The sequence below is a fragment of the Alosa sapidissima genome, chromosome 7 (assembly GCF_018492685.1).
Source record: "Alosa sapidissima isolate fAloSap1 chromosome 7, fAloSap1.pri, whole genome shotgun sequence".
Classification (NCBI taxonomy): domain Eukaryota; kingdom Metazoa; phylum Chordata; class Actinopteri; order Clupeiformes; family Clupeidae; genus Alosa; species Alosa sapidissima.
Genome location: NC_055963.1, coordinates 37,675,176 through 37,694,178, shown reverse-complemented (window position 1 = coordinate 37,694,178; position 19,003 = coordinate 37,675,176). Strand labels below are relative to the sequence as shown.

General features: G+C 41.2%; 1 protein-coding gene across 1 annotated transcript in view; it reads right to left on the bottom strand.

Annotated features, from left to right (window-relative positions):
* The window catches only part of tamalin (trafficking regulator and scaffold protein tamalin), a 42,371-nt gene that overhangs the window by 10,235 nt on the left and 13,133 nt on the right, over nt 1-19,003 (bottom strand). The window contains exons 3-5 of the mRNA XM_042098264.1: nt 18,591-18,645; nt 6,075-6,177; nt 4,404-4,497 (exon numbers count right to left, since the gene is read on the bottom strand). Of these exons, the coding sequence (XP_041954198.1) occupies nt 4,404-4,497; nt 6,075-6,177; nt 18,591-18,645 (252 nt within the window). The remainder of the gene's footprint in view (nt 1-4,403; nt 4,498-6,074; nt 6,178-18,590; nt 18,646-19,003) is intronic.

Here is a 19,003-nt window from a genome sequence, read left to right as displayed (position 1 = left end):
CAGGAAAGTTTGTAAGAAACTTTTGTATTGTTATTTGGTATTTGTTATGTGGTAGCAAATGAGGCTGACTATCAAAGAAATAGACCTAATGTAGGAATGCACACAGATATTGCAACAGATACGCTCAGATACGCTCAGGCCAATCCAAACTTTTCTCATCTGTTGTTTCTTGTTGGTGGCACACACTGCCAGTTCCTACAAGGGCAGGGACATCCCTCTCCATTTTCAAAAAACTCCTGAAGACCCAGCTCTTTAGAGAACATCTCCTTTCATAGCACCACTTACAACAAGTCTTGCTGATCCTAGCACTTACCACCCGTCTTGAACTGACACTCAACTGTTTAAAAACAGCACTCACTGATGCACTTATTCTCTACCGTTTTTAAATTGTCCTAAAATTGTTGAAAGAATTGCTTTAAAACTTAACTGTTACCATGTTGTTAGTCGCTTTGGTTAAAAATGTGTCAGCCAAATGTAATGTAATGTAATGTAATAATGGAGTAGGCCTATCTGATTAAGACCCAAAGAGTGGTTGAAACATACTTATTAAATTACACTGGGAGCAAAGAAGACTATCTTAACTTTTCCCCCTTTGCAACTGTCAAAGAAATCCCATAAACACAGGAAGGCCTAGGGTAGCCTACATCAGATGGCCTTAAGATTAGGCTCCTCTGCATAGCATTAAGTGATTGGCATGCAGTAATTTGAACACTGATCTTGATCTAGCCTACTTTGGCTATTTAAATGTAATTTATTGCCAAAATACCACACAATATAAATTTGCTTTAACAAACAATAAAGGACTTAATCACACACAAACTACTATTTTACTGACTACAAAAATAATAATTATGTAGGAAGTTTAGAAGTTTAAAACCCAGAATTGACCAAAAGTGCACCAAATTCAACACAAATGACTCAATACACTTGGAGGAGGCCTGTGTCCTTTCTTTTTCCAGATATTTTAGGATTTGGATATTGTTTCAGTATCGAGTATCAAGATATTTATGGCAGGTATTGTATCGAAGTCGTACAACACTACGATAGAGCCACTCTGTTTTCTATATGTCGAGGATCGGAGGCTCTACCACCAACAAGTGATGCTGCTCAATGGCATATTAGAAGAGCACATTATCAAGCTCTAGTATGGAGGCAAGCACACATACCAAATCCAGTGTTACTAGAAGTAAAAAATTACTTTATTTGTCGGTTGTTGCTGACGGTAGATGCAGTTCTGCATTAGGCTTATTCCCGCTATCTAAGTTCATATATACTGTAGGATATATTCTGAGTTGAAGGTTATCTGTGCAATTTGTTATTGTGATGAAATGCATTAAACACCACGAGTGACTCACTATGTTAGTAATAAAAATATGGTTGTGTTTTGATTAGAATTTCCGAGTTTATTACATGTTAACTGTAATCATGTTCCCATTAAATGCATTAATAAACTATAGTTTGGCTTCTTTAATGCTCAAACATTTATTAAGAGAACACTTTTATTTGGTTTTAGTAATTACATTTGAAATCAACCCAATTTAGGGCAAAATAAGCAAAAATAATCGCTATTTTATGTTAAAATGCTGATTATGCAGCTTAGAACTCAGAATTGAGCTTGGTAAACAAAATATTCAGAATCAGCACCCTCAAATTAGGTAAGAAGGGTGGTTTACCAACTTTTCCTCAAATTTGCTGTCAGAAGTTCTCTTCTGTGAAGCTGCTCTCCATCTAAGATGCCTGGCTGCTTTAGCTATCTATTTATGTGAAAATCGGCAGAATTCTCCTTTAACACTCCCAGGGCCAGATGTACTAACGCTTTTACGCCCACTTCAGGCGTATTTGTTTCGCAACGTGCGTGTAAAATCATTGCGAGGTATGTACAAACAGGCCGCAATGATGTAAAAGCGCAAACTGCCTGTCGCGGGAGCTGAAAGTGGTTGATTGCGATTGTCATGTCATGCATATGCATTCATGGGAGGATCCAGGGGAAAGTGGGAGTTTAGCGTAAAAAGATGGGAGGGGAAGAGTAAAGAGCGCCTAATTATGTATTCCGCGGTATGTACAAAGACTGCTCCTGAAAGCGCACGTCTATTCTGCGCCTAAATACTTGCGCCTTGTAAAAGCAGGTGTTAATCCAAATTGAAGTTCAATGCTTCAATAAGAGAACCTTTCAAAGACAACAGAATCGCTATTTAGAGCACCAGTTTTGCAAGTCTTTGTAGGCTACTATCAAAAGCAACATTAACTTTCGTTGGCCTTTCGAATGTCTTACTTTCACTTTCACGTCATTCACTTAAACTTTCCTACTTGCTAGATTTGACCAATTTTCCATAGCCTACGTTCACAAGTAGTTTGAGTAGAACTACTGGTAACGCTTTAGAATAACATGTGCTTATTAGGTATTAAAAGTGCATAATAAGCAGTTAACAATTCATTACTAACAGTTAGTTAACTGTTGTTATCCTTTAATAACATTAACTAACTGTTAACATGCAGCTTGTAAGTGTTAATAAGCAGCCTTTTAAGTTACTTACAAGCATATTTGTTAACAGTTGTAAGTTAACAAACACTTTTCCATCAGAAACATATTTGTAAAAAGCATAGCTAGTATAATATAGAACATCGGAATATAGAATCAAAATGAACATTTTCATCAGCACTGTTAATACCTAATAAGCACATGTTATTCTAAAGCGTTACCGAACTACTGATCTTCATTATCTCCCTGCTCGTTGACATCTTATCATCTATGGTATTATTTCATGATCGCTAAACGTTTGATTCTTTTTAATGTTGTCATCAGTTAACTTCATTCAACTGCGCTTGTAGGCTCTGCCATACAGTTGTGGACGTTCGTAAATTGCGTTTATGGGCGGAGAGAGGCAGAGAAAGGCACAGTTTACACCAAGGATTGAACGATTGATAAATACAACGGAAACTTGGGTCTGACAGCGCTCGCAGTCTGCGGTTTGTCCATGGCGCTGATAACGTTACGTTCGCAAATGTACGTACATCTGGCCCTCAGTGTGCTGCATTTGCAAAAAGGTGTTTGCCACATTGCATATCATATCACCAGGAAGGTACAGAACCATTCCTGTTCATAACCAGTGCAATATATGTTTATATTCATTTTATATTTTTATATATGTGCATTTTTTAAACTATTTATTATTGTTCTTATGCATACCTCATGAGTTGACAGCACTTTCAAATGTCGTTGTACCTTTGCAAAAAGTGTCAATGACAATAAAGACTATCTATCTATCTATCTATTATTTATTAAGTATAAATGTACTTACAAACATACTTTTGGATAGGATTATTTACTATGATCAAACCATTTATAACTGTGTGAACAAATGCTTTACTGATGATAAATTATGTATGAACATGAAATTACTAATGATGAACAAACAATTAACTAATAAGTAACAAAGACTTAATAAATTATGAATTGTGTGTAGTTATTATAAAGTGTTACCCAAAAGCCTAGTAATGATAATAGGCCCACTGATGATGATGATGATGATGATGATAATAATAATAACAACAGCAAAGCATGTATAATTCATATTATTATGTAATATTGTAAATGTGTTACAAGGCATAAAATGTCCCCACTTTAGATGAGCTCACAAAATAATCACTTGTAACTCCTCAGTTAATCATGAATTATAGTATTAGAAAGTGGTTTATAAAATATTTCCTCACCCTAACTAATCATTAGTGCATGTGTATGTAACAACTGTTAAATAATGGAAATATTACCTTATCAACACAGTATTATTGCATCATTTATTAAGTATTAACAATAATGTATTCATATTTTAGATATAGGCTTATTTACTGTGAACAAACCTTTTATAACTGTGAACAAATGCTTTACTGATAATACATTATGTATGAACAATAAATTACTAATAATGAACAAACCATTAACTAATACGTAACAAATGCTTAATAAATGCTGAATTGTGTGTAGTTATTATAAAGTGTTACCGGCTTTTGTTATAAGTGGGAATTGGCACTAGACCTCTGATATGACCTCTGGATTGGCTCAGCATGGAGTCAAAGAGAACCGGCATGTGTTGCAACACAGTGAAACAGGCAGAGGGGTAGCCTACCCTATTAGCTAAGCGCACGCCTAGCAGTTAAAAAAAATAGCTGGGGCTGAGATTGGGATCATCTTTAAAAAGACTGTTTGTGGTATTAGTCTTTAAAAAAACTGTTTGGGTTTGAAGTAAAGGACTAAGTAGATCGATATCAAGACTGATAACAGATAGTCTAGTGAGAGCTGGCACAAGCAAACTTGGCAAGAGACTAGACTAGAGTGAATGAAGCTTGATGCGTGTGCGGACACTTATAGTAGGCTAACCTAGCAGTAGTCTTGACTGGGTGCTTACCTGAGGATGTTCCCTGAAGACCTGATCAGCTGAACAATCTCCTTGTGTTGGCAACCCTCCACTGATGTCTCATTAACACATGCAATGGTATATCCTGCATACAAATTTGACAATACAAACATTAAAGGTGGTATTTGGAGTGTTTTTTAAACATCTAAAAATAGCAACATAATGTGACGAAACAACCATTTTGACATAATGTCAACAATGCATACTTTGTGTTGTCCAGATATCCCTCAAGAATGGCATGCAAACTAGCTAGCAGGGCTCTTTTCTAATAGGTTGTGCATGTGTACAAAATGCAATGCAAGTCAAGGTAAGAGTATTGTGTGGCTGTGTTCAAAACCAGTCACATCTTACATTCCGCATTCCTTTTTAATAATGTGCAAGCTAGGCTTACCCCTTCTAATGCGTAACATCAAAAATATGTATTTCATCCTTCAATATGCCAGACAGAGGTGGGAGTAAGGCACACATGTGCAAGTCACAAGCAAGTCTCAAGTCTTAACCTTCAAGTCTCAAGCAAGCAAATAGGCTTGTTATTAACTGCTGGAGTTTTATTTGTAAAAAACAAATAGACATTGCATTCATTTAAGCCACATACATCTGAATGGTTTATAGAATAAGATGAAATGTATAAGAATAAAAATGTATTTCAAGTAGACCTATTATAAAATAGCCTATTATTGTTTCAATATGCCTCAAATATTAGGTAAGCTACATCAAATCATGAAACTATATTCAAACAGTTCAAGTTACACCTGCCCTGACCTGTCACATCCCCAGGGACCCAATAATGTCAAAAAAGCGAACTAATCAATCAATCAAACATTGCCGCCGACGTCACTGCCAAACTTTGACAAGCGCGACAGCGCAATGGGTTTTAGGAGGGTTTAGGACCGTCAATGCTATATCATATTATAGGTACATAAGCCTAACATGTGAAATAAGCTACTTTTATATGATGATTGCTGGCAGTTAGCCAGGCCTACTGACTGTTGTTACTACTAGGGTGTAATGTATGGAACAGGGACGTGTTTAAGAGGGAGTGAGAAAGAGAGGCACTTACTTTAGGTTACATTGGCAACATTTTCGTTATTTCGTATTATGTTTTGGTATAAACGTAGAGCCTTCCATATTTGCAAGTTAGCCTACCTCAGTCTGTCTCATTTGATCTGGCACTTGCTGTTGGTCTGTCGCGTTGCGTCACTTGGTACAATGACAGGTTCGCTCGCGTGACGCATGCAACAGCACCTAAGCAGATTTTCTAAAATTGTAAAGTTAACTCCTTAATATCTATGAAAAATAAAAAGTCAAGTAATTTCAAGTCATTTGTCTCAAGTCTCAAGTCATCAAGTCAAGTCAAGTCTTTTATACATGTTGATCAAGCAAGTCTCAAGTCCTAAACAATGTGACTCGAGAGTCGTGTCAAGTCATGTGACTCGAGACGAGTCCCCCATGTCTGCTGATTACCTTATGAACTGCAGGTTTGGCCTAGGCGCTTTCTACGGGTTGGCCATGGCGCTGTGTGTGTATGTGTGTGTGTGTGTGTGTGTGTGTGTGTGTGTGTGTGTGCAACAATTTGTGTGATTTTAGGAGCAATTTGTGCAAAGATACACACAAGATAAGGAAAAAAATATAATCTACCACTCCAGGTCATTCATTACTCACCAACTTTCAGACCTGCCAGTTTGGCTGGGCTGTGATTGTGCACTCTACAAACAAAGGTACACATCTCCACTGAGTTTTCATTCTGATGGTGAAGACCATAAGTCTGCAAAAGGAAATGATGAATGACTTATCTGTAACATACTGGTTGGTTTACAAAAATGTAAACAAAAAAAAAACGAATCTACATTACATTTTCACAAAATGTATTCTAGCTTTAAAAATGCCAACAGGTGGGAAAAAGAAGTAGCTTTGACAGTCTGGGTCATAAACACCGTGGTCACCTACGTGGCTGCTTTGTTGTTCTCTAAGATAAATCAAGTTACTTTTGCATCTAATTCTATTGCTATCTATAAATGAAGTGAAAACACTGTACAGAGGTTTGTTAGATAACTCCATTTAAGATTTATGTACCATGATTTTATTGTTTCTTGCAAATGAAATGCAGTTGACATTCAACCAGAAGTGCAAAGAAGCATTAAATACCAAGTATTCTGTGCAGTTATGTAGACTAGATAACAGTGTATAGATAGATAAATACAGGTTTTCCAGATGACATGTCTACGGTGACAGATAAGGAGTATAGAGGGTTATGTACAGAGTATAAATAAACATTATATATATATACATATACATATACATATACACATACAAACATACATGTAATTTATATGTATTGCAGGTTTATGGGCAGGTTATAGAATATAAATATATTGTGCAGTTTTTGATGTTAGCAGTGCGAGGGCATTGATGAAACCGTGCAGGGGCCGGTTCCCCAAAACGTTCTTATCGCTAAGTAGTTCTTAACCTATTCCTTAATCTCTCTCTTAACGTTATGGCACGATTCCCGACACGTTCGTACGCTAAGTATATCTTCTGTAAGTCACACTTTCGTAAGGTTGGTCTGGACCATTCGTAAGCTTCTCTTAGCGTTGTTTGAGCTCAAGGCGCTAGTCGCCGCCACTGTGCAGTCTTTAGAAATCAGTGCAGCGCAGTACAAGTCAAACTATGGTAGACTATGTTGACAGTGTTGTGGCTCAACGATATTATGTTATGGAAATTTTAAAACTAATAATAAAATACGTTCGCAAAGAATATAGGCATATTTATGAAGTTTACTTTATTTGGTATCAGAACTAATATGGTGGTGATACGTAATGTCATTAAAGCGTTCAAATTGGCAATCACTTTTGACAATTAAAAGCTGGCAAACACTTTGGCTCTAAATGGCTAAGATCTATAAATGGGTAAGCATGGTGGTGTCCAGTAAGCGACCAACTATGGCAGCGAACCAACATGTCCTGGTGTTGAATCAAAGACGGCGCCGGCCGCAGAGCCATTTAGTTCATGTCAATTTTTTTATTCGCCAAAACTTCAGCCCTTTTGACATTTTGCCTGACGTGGCTATATTAAAAAAAATTCGCCTCCCAAGACAACTGATTATGGAGCTGCTGGACCTTCTCAGACCTGCGCTTGCCAGGCTAACGCGGCGGAATTTTGCTTTAAGCCCTGAAGTCCAGCTACTTGCAGCGCTAAGGTTTTCTGCTACAGGTAGTTTCATCGAGGTCGTAGGAGAGGGCCACGGCCTAAGCAAGAGCTCAGTGTGGAGGTGCGTCCACACTGTCACCAACGCCCTTCTGTGCCATGCCGGGGATTACATCCGGCTGCCGGCAACACGTCAGAAGGTCCAGGAGGTGCACCAGGGCTGTCATGCCATTGCTGGCATCCCCAGAGTCTTGGGCCTGGCGAATGGCACACTCATCCCTATCGCCAATCCATCAGTGATTGACCAGGCGTATATATCGCGAAAGGGATACGCGGCCATAAACGTGCAAGTTATAGTGGACCATAGGGGTGTGATCTCCGATCTGGTGGCAAGGTGGCCAGGCAGCACCCACGACAGTTTTGTCTGGGCCAATTCTGCCGTGGGTGAACAAGCAGAAAGAGAGGGGTTTGGTCAGAGCCTGTTCCTCGGGGATAGTGGATACCCTCTGAGAACATACCTATTCACACCGCTGACCAACCCACAGGGCCTACAATGTTGCACACGTTCGCACGCGCAACGTTGTCGAGTGTGCAATTGGCATCTGGAAGCTGCGCTTTTCGGTGCCTGCACAAGTCGGCAGGAGGACTGCGCATGAAGCCTCACAGCTGTTGTGCAGTTACGGTGGCAACGGCCATACTCCATAACATGGCTGTGCGCGGTGGCCCACCTATTTCAGAGGAGGAGGAGGAGGGGAAGGTGGAATCGGATGAGGAGGAAGATGGAGAGGTAGAAGTTGAGGTCCTCTATCCTCCACAGAGGGCTGCCCTGCACGCTGCCGGGGTTGAGGCAAGGCAGCTTTTGATTGCAAATGTTTTTGGTTGAGTTACATTTTCTTTTTGGATTACCTTGCTGAGCTATCATTAGCCATCATTCATGATTTTTCTTTTGATTGGTATTATGATGGAATGCTTAGTTTTCTGAAAAATAAACGGAAGTTCCAAACCTCGCATCCATTAAATGGTCTGTGTGTGATTCTAATCCTTTAAACCTTTACTCTATCATGCCATTGGCTCTCTCATTGTGTCCATTCCATAAGTGCTCTGTGCAACGCCAATCATTGACATGCTTCACTTAAGGTTGGCGAAGGAGCCTACACGTTAGAATTCCTGAGTCAAAAGTTGACATATTCCCAAATTACCACGTCACATTGCTGATACATCTTCATTCATTTGTTGGCCATTGAACGCAAGTCACATGGTTGTCAGAGGATTCCCTTTTCGCTGCTTTGCCTCATGCATAGCCTTGTGCGTCGTCAAACACACAGATAATGTCCATCACAAACTAATGTCTTTACGCAGCCTCTTCAAACAAGCCTTTATATCTCAATGTACACTTAGATTGACACTGCTTAATTTTCTTGTAGATAAATAAGGTATCTCATAGATAGAACAAGATTTGACGGTAGGTTTCCAATGGCAATAGAGAATCAGTTGTTGACTCATTAAGGATGACAGAATGAAAGATGAGCATACACACAGACACGGTCACTGGTGTGACTGATGGTCAGCATCTATGAAGACAAAGACATACCAAAATCAGATTATGAACTGTGAGGAAAGGAACATCAAAATCTAAAAACCAAGAACAACTGGCTCACCTTCAGCTGGCAGCAAGATCGGTACCGAGATTGAGGGCCTGTTAAATTGCGCCTCTGCTAGGGCATGCTGCTGTTTGACCAGTTCCAGCTTGGCTCTCTTCAGCTCCAAAGACTGGCGAGCGAGCTCATTTGCCTCGGTCAACTGGCGTTGAATGTCCTGCAACACGACCAACTTCTCCTTCTCAATGTTCACCAACTCTTGTTTTTGAGATTGAGATTGTGGAGCGACGTCGGGATGTCGTGTAGCGATGTCCTGGCGAAGACGTGCGTGCAGGAGGTGGTGGCGTAGTGCAACCTTCCGGCTCGGTGCTGCCAGGTGAGGAGAGTGCTGCAGGTGGCTCGGTGTCTGGAGAGCATGGCACATTGGGGGGTGGCGATGACCTGGAACATGAGGCCTGTTCAGCGTCACCTCGTCTTACGTCAATCCCCCCAGGGATTCCATGTGAGACTGTGTCTCCCATGATCGCCAGTGCCTTCTCCTCAAGTGCTGTCAAGGGTTGCACCAAACTGGTCCCAGCACCTGTCCTCGCCCGGTCTCTACGGACAGCAGAACCTCTCACCTTAATCTGGCTTGAAAAATCATGCCATTTTTTCCTTACGTCCTGCCAGGACCTTGGTGTGCCTGAACCCGAGGCAGCCATCTTCCGTGCTATGTCGCTCCATAGCTCTTTCTTGGTGCTGTTGCACAAGTTATTCCGAAAGCTGGAAAACAGTGTCACCTTGTGCAAGCTCACCTCGTCCAGCAAAACTTCAAGTTCCTCTGACGAGAAGCTCGGTGCCCTTTTTTTGCGTCTTCCCCACCATATTCTGTATCTAAATCTCTCTCTCTGTTCATTGTAGATAGGTTGCTTTTTATTGAAAACATTAACCAATGACAATCAATACCGCATTAACAGAAGTAACTGCAGCTGCTTGCCAATCAATTGTAAAGTTCCTTACCATTAATATAAAAGTGTATTACATAATTTTTAGATGTTGTTAAAGTGTCAAGAAGTGGCACAACGGGATAAGGAGGGTGGATGGTTTGCGAGGGGTACCCGGTTCGTCTACCCGTCACAACATAGCCTATCGTGTGAACATATTACTGACAATTTGATAATTTAATTAATAGTCTATATTTTACTGATTTACTATATTTTACTAACTTAAACTATGTTAAAATAAAAGTCACTGGAATAATTTGAGGAATGTTTCATTTGCATAGAACGTGTTGTCTTTCTTAACGCCATCATGCACCTTCTCGTGAAGTGGAAAATCGATTCCTGAGCAAACGATGCCAACTAATTCAGCACCTTCACTTGGGATAGCGCCTTTGTAACGTCGAACGTAAGAGGCAGCGTGTTAAGAAGCTTCCTAAGGGACACTTCGGGGAACACACTTAGGAACATAAACAACTTTGGAAAGATATATCTTTTGAGTCTTCTTAGCACGCTAAGAGTGAGCGTTATCGGGGAACCGGCCCCAGGAGTAAATGTAAAAATGTAAACAGGTAAACAGTGCAGTGCAGTCAATGTAACAGGTAAACAGTGCAGAAGTAAAAAGTAAACAGGTAAACAAGTAAACAGCTAAAGTGCAAGACAGGAGATGTAGTTTTTTCAGCAGTGTTACAGCCTCTGGAAACAAGCTGTACTTGAGCCTGCTGGTGCGGGAGCGCAGGCGTATCGCCTGCCAGATAGGAGTAGGGTAAAAAGACCTGATGGTTTTGGTGGGTGGCATCCTTGACAATGGATTTGGCTTTGTTTGTACAGCATTTATGACATGTGCTGTGGATGGAGGGGAGTTGGGAGCCAAGTCCTTTGGGCAGATTTCATTACTGTTTGTAGTGCCTTGCGATCGGCAGCATTGCACTTTCATACAGAGATGCAGTTTGTGAGTATGCTCTCAATGGTACAGCAGTAGAAGTCTGATAGAATTCTAGGACGCTTTCTTAAGGGTCCGTAGAAAGACTGGACTCCAGACTGGAGGAGTTGAGAGACCAAGAAAGATTTTCTGTGATGTGGACCCCAAGGAACTTAAAGCTAGACATACATTCCACCTCAACACCGCTGAGCACCCCGGGTGTGTGCCTTGCTCTTGGTTCTCCTGAAGTCCACAATGATCTCCTTGGTCTTCTGGGAGTTGAGTGCCAGGTTGTTTTTACACCACATAGCTAGGTGCCTCATCCCTATATGCTGTTTCATCCTCCTCTCTGATCAGGCCCACTACTGTGGTGTCATCTGCAAACTTGATTATGGCATTGGAGCCATAAACAGGGGCGCAGTTGTGGGTGAAGAGGGAGTAGAGCAGAGGGCTCAACACACAGCCCTGTGGCACGCCAGTGTGGTGGAGGAAGAGAGACTTCCTAATTTAACAGTCTGGGGTCTGTTAGTAAGGAAGTCCATAATCCAGTTGCAGAGTGAGTTGCTGATGCCAAACTGGCAGAGCTTGGAGATCAGCTTGGAGGAGATCACAGTGTTGAATGCTGAACTGAAGTCAATGAACAGCATTCTAACATATGCATTGGGACTGTCCAGGTGGGGGAGTGCCGGGTGGAGCGCTGTGGAAATGGTATCCTCGGTTGATCTGTTGTGTCGGTAGGCAAATTGGTACGGGTCCAGTGCAGTGGGCAGACATGATTTCAGTGAGAGGACCAGCTTCTCAAAACATTTCACAATGATGGGTGTCAGTGCAACCGGGCGGAAATGGCTCCATTCCTTGGCTGTGGATTGTTAAGGCGTTTCCTCTGGTTGGATCTGGCTGAGCTGAAGGCCTCCTGGTCCCTAGCATTGAGGAGAAGGCGAACTTCTTTTAGGGAATAATTTCACTGTTTTATGTGTAGTCACTCCCTCTACACACTTATATAATCCAGGACAGAGTTGGTGGATGTATGAATGTGCATTTGGGAGTCTGTAGTGGCATCAGCAGCAAACACATTCCAGTTGTTGTGCTGGAACTGGTGTTGTAGAGTGGAGTCTGCGGCCACGTCCACATATACCAAAACCATCTTTTCCCCCCGTCTTCCCTGGCATCGTTTCAAAAATATTTGCGTCCAAACTGATCCATCTCAACACGCTACTTCATATTCCAGGCCTATGGGTGGGGCTGTTTCTGTTACAGAAATTCACCATAAATGAGAGGAAGAGGTGCATAAAGCTTGCATGCTGTATACAAAGAGACAGTAGAAGAAGAAACCAAGCACATGATAAATACGACGAAAATAGCTAGTGCAAGGAAACCAGAATTGTTTGTGTGGACCGATAGTGAACTGTCAACTGTAGTCAATTGTAAAACCAATAAACTTAATTTTTACGGTTTGTGAAGGGTGCTGTCCAGTCCTTTATTTGGTGACCATAGGTGCAAATAAACTTTACTTTCTTTGGTTGTATGGTCCGCGATTCACATTAGTTGTTGGCTATCACCGCAAGTGCATTATGCTACTAAACACTATTCCTACCCAAGTTCTAGGCTATTCCGTCGTCACATTTACTATATAATATTGCTATAATACCATTTCATTACTCGATACTTTTTGCCTGCATCAAATTGCGCATTAAGTGTGCATCTACTGTAAGCTTAACATGATTTCTAAGCGACTTGTAGGCTCATATCTGACATTTATTTATGTTGTGACATGTAAAAGAAATGAATGTCACTGGCACTAAACACACATTCATTTAAACTGAAAACGCCCTTCCCTAATAACTTCTGACTAGTTCTCTCGAGTCAGTCACTGACAGTAACTAGAATGCATCAAGACAAACACATAGGAAAAATACTGTTCACCAAGTCATGATAAACTATGTTTAGCCTTCTGAGTGTAATCTCAGGTAATGTCATGTACGAAAACTAGTATTGCTAGGCAATACTATAATATGTGTCAAGTCGAGGGCAGCTGAGGTGTGGCGATGACATCATCGATACGCAAGTATGCGGCTTCACCATCCAAACAAACACGTAAAGACAACGTTTTCAATTTTTTTCACCCTGGGACCAGGTTTCAAAAAAGTGCGTCTTCAGGCAGTGCATATACAAGATTCGTTTGGACGATCGCCCAAACCAAAAAGCGTCTCCATGTGGATGGCGAGCATTTCCGGTCAGAGTGAGTTGTTCATCTGGTCGCGGTGAAATGATAAACTCGGGAGGGAGCTGGTCGAAAGTTGAATGGGTAATCCAAAACAAAGTTCTTGCAGCTTTGATGAATATCCAATAGTGTGTGTCTGTTGTAAAACAAGTAGGATAGTCAAAGTAAATAAACACTAAATTACAAAACTGGACAGACGTCGAGCCTCACGTTGTGCACGCACCGCCATCTTGGGTCATGTAGGTCCATGGATACATCTTTCCAGCAGATTTGTTGGGTGAGGCTCCAAATTAAAGGAGCCTTTAAGTTTTGGTCAAAAATTAACAAACTAGCTACCCAAAAGGCATGTCAAACCTTGCAAACACCACCCAGAGCCTTATACAAGCCCTGGCAAAAATTATGAACCATCACTCTTGGGGGATGTTTATTCAGCTGTTTTATATTTTAGGGGAAAAAAGACAAATCACAGATGTGCCTCAACACTATTTGTATGCAACAGAGAACATTCTGGCTTTGTGAAACATAACTCAAAGAAATTACAATCAATCCTGAGGAAAAAAGTCACAATCCTAATGGAATCACAATCCTAAAAAATCATAATTAGTACTTCCTTGAATTCTCTGCATAGACTTCACTAATGCAGAGACTTCACTAATGCAGAGAATTCACTAATGTAGAACAATATTCTTCATCAACCAGGTTTCAACTTTGTCAAGTAGCAGTTGACAGATAAGCTTTACAGGATGGTGCCTTGTTATGCACCATTCTCTTTAGCTTCCACCATACATGTTCAATTGGATTGAGATCCAGTTTGTGTGCTGGCCATGTCATTGATTGATATGTCTTTCATGAAGAAAGGTTTTAATGGTATTTGCTCTATAGCAAGATACATCATCATCATCCTGGAAAATGTGACAGACATATATGTTTGAAAGTTTTCAACAATTGCACGGTATGCTGTATCTAACGTGTACCCATGGCAGAAACCTGATGTTGCCTTGACTATAATCAAGTGATTTGGTGAGGGCAGTAGGCTACTTTTCCAAAGCTCTTTCTCTCCCAAACCTTCTTGCAATCATTTTTAATTAAATTTCAAACTGACATAAAAACAATCATTTTATTAAAGGCTATGTGCAGTTCCTAAACAAGTGTAAACAGAAATACCTTTTTGCCAAAAAAAACTCATGCTGTAGGCAACAAAAGGCCTATGTATCATCGTATTATCAACAGAATCAATCTCAATTTCTTCCCAGATGTCCACCTGCAAGGCCCATTTTCCACTGACCCATCTTCACAGAATGCTGCCACTATTGGTGTTGAACTGAGAAGACGAGTGTGTAAACCTGGTGAGTCTTTGCATGCACTGAGAGATGACATTTATGAAAACATGTCCATTGAATAGGCTGTGCAGATTGCTCTGAGGGGGAACAAGATATCATTGGTGTGGAGGTATTCATTACATTACATTACATTTAGCAGACACTTCTTGATCAAAGTGACTTCAGCTATATTACAAGGGATCACATTGTCCCCAGAGCAACTTGGGGTTAAGTGCCTTGCTCAAGGGCACAACAGTGGAAGCCGGGAATTGAACCGACAACTTTCAGGCTACTGCACGCTAGCCCAGCTCCTTTACCACTACACTACAACCCCCGTATTCATGAATGCCATGGGCGTTCCGAACTAGTGCAAAAGCTCTGGAACAAAATCCACACAAGCTAGCCAAGGCCTATGAGATTGCCCATAAACGTGATGCCATTAGGTGAGCAGCTGCCAGCGTGACTCAGCTCATGCACTTTTGTGAGCAAGCTACAGAGCAACGGGCCAGGACAACTGCAATACATGAGTGAGACAATCCTGATCGAGATGGATGTGAGCTTTCCACATAATCTGAACCGCAGCACCAGAACCTGTGCAGTCCGCACTAGGGTTGTGCCAATGGACGATATCATCGTCCATCGTGATGGTTGACAGACATCACGATGGGAAGCAACCATTGTGATGCCACGCCCCCACATGCCAGTCACTAATTCATGCTGTAACAGGCTAAAACATAAAAAAAACACTTTCCCTGGAAATGAAATTGAGCCTACTTTAAAGGCTGTCAGCCAAACAGTTATCACGTATTAGTCTACTGTCTTATAAGATAAAACTGACTGTGACGTGAATGTGTTTGTCTTTTTGTAGCCTAAATGTCTCGCAGGCCTATAGCCTACATTGGACGTAAAATATGTAGCCTAATGTTTTAGCAGAAAATAGTCCAATTGAATTATTATTGTTAGGCTACGACTAGGACATTCTAGCGCTCAAATATTTTTGCAAGGGTACAGCGAGCGCCAAATGCGTTGTTCTCCTCTGTGTTAAAATAAACCATTTCTTTCGTTAATTATAGGATCAGGAGGTAGCCTATCTGTCTTTTACTGTAAGGCTTGTATTTCATGCATTTAGCAAAAGTCCCAGACAGCAGCGGAGTGGTAATCGGGATTCGTTATTTGTAAAAGTTTTTTTTTTTACTTCGCCCTCCTATAGCCTGGACTGCGCGATCACAGCCCTTTACTTTCACTTCCCGCCGCCCTCATATTCAGCATAGACGGTAGCCTGATAACGTGGGATGCTGCATAGCGTAGCCTACTGAAGATTTTAAATGAGTGACCACGATAGTAGTCTTACTGTAAGTAGCTTTTTTGCTAGGCCCAGCGAAGGCTGGCAATGTGTAATATTCTGCTGGTTGGTGCAAACGCAAGTGTTCAGATTGATTGTCAATCCGTCTGTCACCACGATTTTCTTGAAGCAGATCTTCCACCCAACTTCGGTAGCCTGGTCAGTATGTCTCTCTTAGATGTCCACTTTCATCATGCCATATAGCCTATATAATATATTTTTTATTTTTTATGTAGAAAATTATAAATGTATTTCTGTACAGACATATGGTAATTAATTAGTGTTTACTAAACACCCCCCCCCCCCCCCACGATATCATTGTCCATCACAATGTTTTACTGTACACATCGTCAAATGCCAATTTAGGGGACATCGCCCAACCCTAGTCCGAATACCGCCCCCAGCCCTGAGTGTGAAATGTTTGGGCCCTGAAATGTGCAAACATGTGTTGCTCTATTGTATGGAGGTATGTGCTCTATTGGACACCTGCCTTTCCGATGTTATAACAGCATTGACCTAGACATTAAGCTGCCACTCCAGCCATCTACTGTTTAGTATTTGCAAGGCATAAGTTCAGTCAATGTGAATGTCCGTGGGGAGATCTACCTGCCCATTCAGATCGGCCCTCACACAGCTATTGTGAATGTCATCGTTTTCAGGCACGAACACGCCTTGACTTTGGCAGCCAGAAAATTATGCTATTCGGGGAGCAAGTGCCCTATTTCAATCCCAGCAACAAGCCTAGGGTGCACATTGTAAGAATAGCCCACACAACTATCCTGGAGTAGGGACCTGAATACATTGTGCTTGGTAATGCGTACATCCGTGAGCCAGTTGGCGGTGATGTACTCTTGAGTCCTACCAGGTTAAGGGTTTATTGGCCCGTGTAGTAGTGGATACTCTCCCCAACTATTGGCTATCGGGCTATACAATCTGGGTGCCGCCCCTGTCAAAGTAAAGAAAGGCAACATTGTGGGTTTTCAGCAGACAGCGGATATTGTTCAGCCCCTCAGCAGGTCTACTGAGCCATCGCTCACCACAGACCGGGGCTCTGGTGTGCCTGACCACTTGCAAGCATTATACGCCCTCAGCTCTGAGAGCTCTGCTGGAGTGCAGGGGAACGCCACGAGTTGGCACAGTTGCTCAGCGCATAGCAGGATGTTCTCTCCAAGGAGCCACATGATATGGGTCACACAGGCCTAGTGAAGCATTACATTTTCATTTAGATACTTTTATCCAAAGCAACTTACATATGTCAAGGGCTATTGTTCCCAGAGCAACTTGGGGTTAAGTGCCTTGCTCAAGGACACTGGATGCCAGGAATCGAACCCACAATTTTTCAGGCTACTGCCAGCTAGCCCAGCTCCTTAGCCACTACACAACCACTGCCCACATGAAGCATGATATTCAAACCCTGCCTGGGCCTTCCGTGAAAAAGCATCAACGTAGGATGGCATTTGAAAAACAAGTAAATTCTAACGAGCAGTCAAAGGTTCTAGAACAGAGCTCTCTTTGCCCATAGTTATGATGCAGAGGAAGGACCTCGGGTTCTCAATGAACGTACCGTTAAGGATGCCCATCCTCTGCCGCGGATCCAGGATACCCTGGATATCCTGTCAACAGCCAAATTGTTCAGTACATGGTCACATGACTGAAGTAGACCATTTGGGCCAATCAAAGCGCTACATATAATGTAAATCTAACCCTGACAAAGACTCAAGAAACACTATAGCTATTGTAAAATAGGGAAGTAATATGGTAGTGTGGGGATGTTTTTCAACTGTGAGAACTGGAAAAGCTTGAAGGGACAATGAATAGAGACGAATTTGACACAATATCACAAGAAAACCTGGAGAAGTTTGAGCTTGGCCCACCAGTAGGAAAAAAATAGTAGGTTTCCGCTGCAGTGAATTTCGCTTCATTCTCATTTAGGTTGAATGGAGCTCAAAAATGACCGTCCACTCTGGTTCTAGAAGTAAAAATCCCATTAATTTTCACCATTGAGAATTTGATTATAAGCCATGAGATTGTGACCATCCCAGATAGACTTACCACAAGCTACGAAATTGATGCGACTGTATATGTCACTACAGACACCACAAGTTCATATAATATCAACTTTGGTTGAGAAGAAGACATAGAAATGAGGAAACCCTAGATTTGCTTAAGAGGAAACGATGGTGTTTCCAGTTCAAGGCAGCTTTGTGCCCATTCACCGAGCTCTCCTTTATTTAGAAGTCCTACACTACCTAAAATCCAACAAAGCATGTAAAGCAGCGTCTGGTGTTGATCACCATTGCCATGGACATTTTTATGAATGAATTAATGAATGAATGAATGAATGTATATTGCTACTTGTTCAAAGAAGATGGCAGCTGAGGTAGTAAGGAGCAATATGCATACCTGCCAACATTTAGCTTTCAAAATACAGGAGATTTAAACAGAACTCATTACTGCTATTAACCCACTTGTTTTAACTGTATAGCCGCTTGCCGGCCACTACAGCCAAACAGCTTGTTGTTTTTACAAAGGTTGTTATCGCACTTTATTGTTACTGCACCAAATGGGTTCTTTACCCATTAATGTATAGGAGCTGAATTTAAACAAAAATACATTGCCAAGCCTTCCTTAAAGGATGCTGGAATATGGTCTTACCTGAATTTCAAAACCAAATGTCTCATCTGCATTCTTCTCCAGGACCACGTTTGTCCTATAAAAAGATTATTTTTTATTATTTAAAGCTAAACAACCTGCACACTGCTCACATACATGCAGTGGCACTTGAATGTGAGCATAACTGCTGATGTCCTAACTCTTTCACCAATAAGGTATTGAGCACAATAGTGTGAAAGTCTCCATATGCTACTTTAATTCATGACTTGCAAATGTATCACAATGACTATGAAACAAAGTTAAATGAGAAATGAATTAGTGGTCAAGAGGTCAGGTCAGAATTGAAATCCCAAACAAACTGTAATTTCTGAAGTTTCAAACAAAACTAATCCTGAATCTTCTGACTTGATTGTATTTGTATTATATTGTATTTGCATTTGTATTGTATTTTCTCC